We start from the raw sequence: 7,380 nt of genomic DNA, 5'->3' as shown, positions 1-7,380 counted from the left end.
AGTTTGTGATAATTGACATTTTCTAACAGGAAAGTTTAATTAACAAAATCAACGTGAGACTAGCTTTTCAAATTAAATACAAAACGGAAAGCCTTTTGTGGTAATGCTTTATGGCTTTATGTAGCTGACAAACCTAATAATACCCGAGAGTGATTGATGTTTATGTTGTTTTAATAGAGAATCCCGAGAATCAATTAACCATCAGACCAATGCCTCGCAAACGGTCGGGCGTTTAACATGTACTTTTTAGGAAGTGTAGGGTGATGACAAGTGCCTAACATTGCAACATGAGACTCAACCGAATTTTTTATATTGAAAATATTAACACGAATTCCTAAATGTTTACAGCAACCTGGATGATAGATTTGTTGGATGTATCCAATATTGAAGATTTCGTTGAGAATAAAAAAGGAAACTATCGTACATGGGTTTTTTTTCTTGTTAAAAGGGTCATTTCATATAAAAATTTGGAATCGGAGATAGCGAATTCCGAAAATAACGAATTATGTTCATGGCCCCAGAAATTCCTTATAAATGAGGATGAACGTAAAATGCCATCTTTAGCTGGCATACACCACAAGCGTCTGCTTGTGGTAAGTATCTATGGAAAAAAAATATTAACTACTTTGATAGGAATAGGGGCTAATATTTTATGGTAGAAGTAGGGGCTAATATTTTGTGGTAGAAGTAAGGGCTATTTTTTTCGGCATAGTCGTATAATTTTCTTTTGACCCCGGATATGACGCGAAAGGTGGCGTTACTGGTCAAGATGAAGTATGTGATTGGTCAATGTGCAGTTAATAAGACTTTAAGTGGATGTATCTATTCAAATGACACATTAATAAAAGCATATTCCTGATTCGAATGCAGTCTTATTATCACCAAAAATGAATCAAACTGATATAATTTGTTATCCGTGCTGAAACTTCTCATTTATTAATAAGTTCGTTAATTTATTTCACCAGCAGTTTTACATTATAACCACCAGCATTAAAACTATGCCGTTTATCTTTTTTCAAAGATATTTCTTGTTTAAAGATACTAACCTCAAGTAGACGTGTGTGCATACACGCAGATCGTAGATCTGATTCCGGTATGTTTTAAAGGTGGCCTTTATGGCCAACACTGGCCAGACTGCGCGGTTAGATTTGCACAAACTTGGCATGGACAGCAAGTCACTCAGGAGCCTCACATAAATAAACTCTATTACGTGATCAAGTTACCATTAGCACCTGGGCCTCAGTGATATATTTGATTTTAATATGCGTCCTTTAGCGAATAATGACCACAGTGTGGCTATAATTAGATCTTGACCAAACTTGGTATGGACAACATGTCACATAGGAGCCTCACAGAAATGAACTCAAATTGGTGCTCAAATGACCCTTGGCACATGTACAGGAGCCTCGATAAGCTGTAAGCATCTTATTTGGCTGGGTTTTTTTTGGTAGTCTTTATGGCCAATATTGGTCAGACTGGGTAATTAGGTCTTGACCAAACTTGGTAGGGACAAGTCACCTAGAAGTTTCCCAGAAATTAACTTAATTTAGTAGAGGTGCCTCTGACACCCTCATCTGATTACCTATAGGCTGTAAAGGTGACTAGGCTGAGTACACAGGTACACAGGTCTCCGTACAATTCGAGGTTAAAGGGAAGCAACTCTGACTGACTGCTTAGCAAAAAAAAATAATAAAAAGGACTGCATTCTTGTTGATATAATATCATTATACATGTTGAGAGAAAACAATTTCATAATTCTGTCTCTGAATGTAGATAAATTTTCAAAACTTGACTTTAAATATGACGAAGTTAGGCTAGATATATAAAATTAAAATTTTTCCGGGTTTTATATCCTGGTTTCGAGTTATTATTACTCTGTTGCTACTACTTCCGGGAACAATTGGCGATGGCGGTGAGTGTGTGCACGTTTTGTACTGTGGTTTCGTGTTTTTGATGGTAATATCGTGATCATTTCAATAAAGTACTAATTAATTGGCATCAATATGATAATTTTAATACTGGTACATGCATAACAATATACGAGTATTGTCAACAATTGAAAATAAGACCAGAGTTTATTGCGGCCGGCTCTGTAGTTTTGATTGAAGTTTGATAATTATACTTTACTTTTATAATTTTGCTGGTTTATTGTTTCTGAAAACTAAATACTAAATATAAAGTTTATGAATACCTTATGTTATTTTTGAAACCTTCATATATTTAAAAGAAAACAAAAACATTATATGTCTATCTATTAACCTCGAGAAACGTAACGGAAGTCCTTACCTTTATACATATATATCTAGCTAGTGATTTTCTAAGATAGACCATGGCCAGGCCAGTAGCTGACCAATTGCAAGTGTACTATCAACAATCAACCGATCGACCTATATAGCCACAAAGACTAAGACTTATGATAGCTAAAAAATTATAAGCTATATTCATGTAAAGTTTTGAAGACATTTGAATCATAATTAAATGTAAGTAATTTAAACTTAATGCATATTTGCAATTGCTGTTCCGTTTGAATTATATATGCAACTAATGTATGTAACAATAACTCCAGCTCCAAAATTTCCATTGAGAATTTAAAACCAGCATTCATTTTAATTGCTAGCCCGAGTTCCCTCTGGCCCCTACGTATACATGTACACCTGATATTTGATATTTAAGGGACAGATATCGATGCTGATGTGGTCTTATCCGGCATTTCTTTTCTTTTTCTAGTCCAATAGTAATGCTGGACCAGGGCCTGGGCCCGGTGGACCACCTAATCCAATGATGAGGCCTCCCTTTGGTGTAAGTGATTATTTCCTGCAGGTTTTGTTCCTGTTCCTGTTTCGCTGGTATATATGATGAATCAAGTCACATTTTGTGCCCGATCCTTATTGTCATTTTGTTTAAAAGGCAAATAAAATAGATTTAAACCAAATTGTCCCAGGAACATGTTTTTGACATGCACCCTAAATTGAATTTTGACTCCTGGGTCTTACATTTTCATGAGCTGGGGGGGTGGGAGGATTGGAGACTTCTCCATGTTATTCATGGGAGGATTTGAAGTAGTGTATATAGTAACATTCTAACAACAGGAGCTTGACACATTCCTCTAATGAAGAATGAAAATTAACCCCTAGATCACTTATTATTGACAAGATGTGTCAAATGCAAGCCCCTGTGATTTTAATTACACAGACTCTACATATTTATTAAAATAATGATTAAAGGTCATGCTATTTGAGGCTGTTATTTATCAATGCACATATATATGTAGTAGCTCAAACAGTAAGTCCAATAGGTGTAATGAAATTAATATGTTGATTTTGTTTGTTGTGTTGTACATGTGTTTGGTTAAATATATACATGTATCTCTGTTTAGATGCCACCAGGGTTTATACCGCCTCCAATGGGAGGACCAGAGATGAACAATCCACCAATGATACCACCAGGTATACCACCAGGAGGTATGTCTTAAACAAAAAATGGCCAGTAGCTTTCGTAGGATTCATTCAGTTGAGTCCTGAAATGATATTTCCCAAATTTTCATGGGTCACAATAATAAGAGATGGATAGGATTTCTCAAAATTTGGGCCCATAGGACAAGTCTGAGTCCAGGACTCGAGTATCTTGAATCATAAAAATCACTGAATTGAATAAAGTTGTGTAAATAGAAATGTATTAGTATTTGAGATAAAAGTCTGCATGCCACTAAGTGATAGACCAACAGACCTATATTATGTAAGTGGTTTATTAAAAAAAAATCATGGAAGTCTGTAACCTGGGTATTATTTATATTAAACCAAATTGAGATGATCTGTTAGCACATGGTTGTGATCAGAGCTATACTATCTGATTTGAGTTTAAACTTTGTATTAGGTTTTAGTCTAAAATTTGTTTTAAAAAAGCTAATAATTATGTAATTGTTTTCTAGGTTTTCCTCCTGCTGGATCGATCCCCCCACCCAGATTTCCTCCCAATATGCCTCCAATGTCCGGCGGAATGCCTCCCATGTTCCCACCAGGTGAGGTGATACCTCAGGTGTTCCTAAATTACAAATACAGATTAATCATGCTTCAGTTCAAATTTAGAGTTCATGACTTCATAGAAAAAACATTTAAAGATATATATTGCCTAATGAAAATACATTTGTATTCACTATTCTATGATAAGGAAGTGTAGATAGTTAGGTTATTTTAACAAAACATTTTACTGAATGTTATTTACATAAAGTACAAACTTTAACAGTGTCGTTCTGATCTTGTCTGAAGTGTTTGAAATCTACAGGAAAATTCCAGCTAATCAGAAGAATGAATTGCTCATTTTATAATGATAGTCAATGATTTGCAACACAGTTCCATTATAACATACACGTACAATAAATTCATTCTCCTAGATGGACTTTGTCTCTTCATAGAAAATGTTTAAACATAATTGTTTTGCTATCAGCCATTGATAGTGCTACTGTTTGAGACTTTTATTTAACATTTTACAGGACCAAATCCCCAGATTTCCAATCTGGCACAGTCAGGTTCTGCCTCTAACTCACCGGTCCTTGCAGATGGTAAAACAGACAAGGTGAAGAATCTAAGGATTACTGTGTATACGTAATAGAAGTGTAATGATCACCACAGTGAAATTGTATCACAGTTGTTTATACTCAATTCCATTCAACATTTTAAAAAAATATTTTAATCCATTTAAGATTTTCTGCGAGATGCTTAGTTTCATTGGTCAATAATTCAAGCTGCATCCATTCAGCAGTGAGGATACAATTTTTACAATGCATTCATGAGAAAACAATTTAACAGCTGAGAATCAACAGTAAATGCTGTAAAATGGCGGTGTTTAAATCTAGATTGTGGAAATTGGTTTCTACTGTCAGTATAATGTGACCAGGTGATGTGTCCTGCTGGGTGTCTTAAACAGTATGCTTCAGCACAGCTGTCTGAATCTGGTTATTATTTATAGAAAAAATCATCGGCCCCTACTCCTACTATAACAACCCGGTGAAGATTGGACGATGCACCAACTGTAGAACAGAAGTAGGCTACTCTCTTAATGCTGTATTAAAATGGCAGTCTGATTGGTAGTATTGTTTACAGAGTTGTCCACCAATCAGATTGACTGTTGCAAAACTGTTCTAAAATGGGTAGCCTACTTCCGTTTCTAAGTTGATGTATTGTCCGACAGCTCAACTGCTTTTGGGCCATTTTCTCATCTACAAATCATTGTCACAGGTCAAAACGATAGCACACATTGATATTTTAAGATTCTAAACCAAGGCATGTTACTGAAGCATGAGTGCATTTGATATTTTGGTCAGATTAACTGAAATCCAAAGTGAATCGAAGCTTACCCACCCCTTCCAACTTTTCAAGTGTTACACCTTGTTGATCTAGTAGGAGTAGGGGCTAAAAAAATTTTTTTCTAACTAACCAGATGCAGACCTCAGTGAGGCAGTACTATAACATTGGCATCACCTTATGAACATGACAGATTTCGCTGAAATATGTATAAAAAGATGTTAATTCATAATTAGAAAAGAATATCTCGCTGTTGATCAACAGTCTGAATATGTAAATTTTTGCATCATATATAATGCATATGCATAAAAATATTTTTAGAAGATACATATCAAATCACGATGGCAGTATCGCTGTACATATTCATGGGCAAATCATATTATGACAGGTCTACTGTAAACTGAATTATTGCTCAACAGTCCATTCCAGTTTTATGTGATATGTATATAGGTGTGAACCATTACAGAAGCCGCTATGATATCTTATATTATGTATATATGTGTGAACCATTACAGAAGCCACTATGGACAGAACACAAGGCACCTGATGGTAGGACCTACTACTACAACAACATAACCAAACAGTCAAGCTGGGAGAAGCCGGACGACATGAAATCCAAGGCTGAGGTAATTCCATTCATAGTATCAAAGAATTTATAACAGGTTTTAAAACATTTCCCAAAAAATTTGAAATACATGATTTTTGTTTTTTTTAATTTCACTAAAAAAATTAGAAATTTACTTTTAAAATAGATCACCCTAAAATGCACCTATTTGAGTTCCAGATAATGAAGTTTGGCTGTATATATGTGTAAGCGTTTCTTTGATGAGCATTAAAGCTACTAGGGCCCCCTCTTTTGTAAAGTTTAAAAATACATGTTTTATTGAGTAGTGAATACATGTTTTATTGTGCAGTGAATACATGTTTTATTGTGTAGTGAATACATGTTTATTGTGTAGTGAATACATGTTTTATTGTGTAGTGAATACATGTTTATTGTGTAGTGAATACGTTTTACTGTGTTGTGAATACATGTTTTATTTTGCAGTGAATACATGTTTTATTGTGTAGTGAATACATGTTTTATTGTGTAGTGAATACATGTTTATTGTGTAGTGAATACGTTTTACTGTGTTGTGAATACATGTTTTATTGTGTAGTGTAGTGTTCCAGCTAGGATTTGAAAAGGGCAGGGCGCTGCCTAAAAAAAGGGCATTTTTGTGCGCGACATTTTTTCCGGGCCTATCTATCTCCTACCTTATTTTACAGGACATTTAAGTACATCCATGCATTACATATGACCTGATTCATAAGAGACAAATAGAAATCTGTTGATTTTTTTTTATTATTTCGTTTGTGTGAAAATATCTTCTTTCTTCTCTTTATTCTTCAAATATTGTTTTAAATTTTGATGGTAAAAGTTATGACCTAGAATGATTCAAAAATAAAATGATATTAGCATTATTTCAATTTAAGGGTGTATTGAGAGAATCCATATACGATAATTACGACCAATCAAAAAGTAACTATCAGATTATAGTCAACAGAGCGATATTTTCAACCAGAAGTTAGTCTGTCCGTTGTGATTGTAAGACGACTAATTGTAAGTGAAGATATTATAGAGCAAAAGAGAAAAGGTGATCAAGCATATACGAGAAAAAAAAGATTAAGTAAAAGAAATTCTATTATTTAATATCTGAATAAACTTCGTCCAAATAACTACGATGTATCTTGTAAGCGGCGGTAAATTTCTACTTTCACTTTAGACTCTTTAGAAATAACGGTAAACTAAAATCAGGAAATTATAGCAAGTTAACATTTTCTTGAATTAATTATAAGAAATGGTAAACGAATTAGGGCCGATCATGATTTGCAAGTTTCTGATCAAACATTTGTTCTGTTGCTCTCGTAAACAAACGGTCCCCGCGTGTTGTAGAAATGTAATCACTTGGCTATCACATGACCCGCAGTTAATGCAGAGTCGGCATTTCAGATACGAAAATAACACAATATAAACTAAACTTTTGCAACCATTATTCACATGAACAGATATTTTTATGTGTCCTTTATTTATTTATGA

At 34.3% G+C, this 7,380-nt stretch overlaps 1 protein-coding gene across 3 annotated transcripts in view; it reads left to right on the top strand.

The window, feature by feature from the left end:
- The first annotated feature begins 1,888 nt into the window (after nucleotides 1-1,888).
- LOC117343571 (pre-mRNA-processing factor 40 homolog B-like) overlaps nucleotides 1,889-7,380 on the top strand; it is a 31,448-nt gene continuing 25,956 nt past the window's right edge. For all 3 annotated transcript variants that reach the window (XM_033905995.1, XM_033905993.1, XM_033905992.1), the window contains exons 1-6: nucleotides 1,889-1,912; nucleotides 2,728-2,799; nucleotides 3,377-3,461; nucleotides 3,929-4,018; nucleotides 4,490-4,572; nucleotides 5,816-5,926. In XM_033905995.1, coding sequence (XP_033761886.1) covers nucleotides 1,907-1,912; nucleotides 2,728-2,799; nucleotides 3,377-3,461; nucleotides 3,929-4,018; nucleotides 4,490-4,572; nucleotides 5,816-5,926 — 447 coding nt within the window. In that variant the 5' untranslated portion in view covers nucleotides 1,889-1,906. The remainder of the gene's footprint in view (nucleotides 1,913-2,727; nucleotides 2,800-3,376; nucleotides 3,462-3,928; nucleotides 4,019-4,489; nucleotides 4,573-5,815; nucleotides 5,927-7,380) is intronic.

This window comes from Pecten maximus, chromosome 15 (genome assembly GCF_902652985.1).
Source record: "Pecten maximus chromosome 15, xPecMax1.1, whole genome shotgun sequence".
In the NCBI taxonomy this organism is placed as follows: domain Eukaryota; kingdom Metazoa; phylum Mollusca; class Bivalvia; order Pectinida; family Pectinidae; genus Pecten; species Pecten maximus.
The sequence above is the reverse complement of the archived record's forward strand: the minus strand, read 5'-3'. Positions and strand labels throughout refer to the sequence as shown.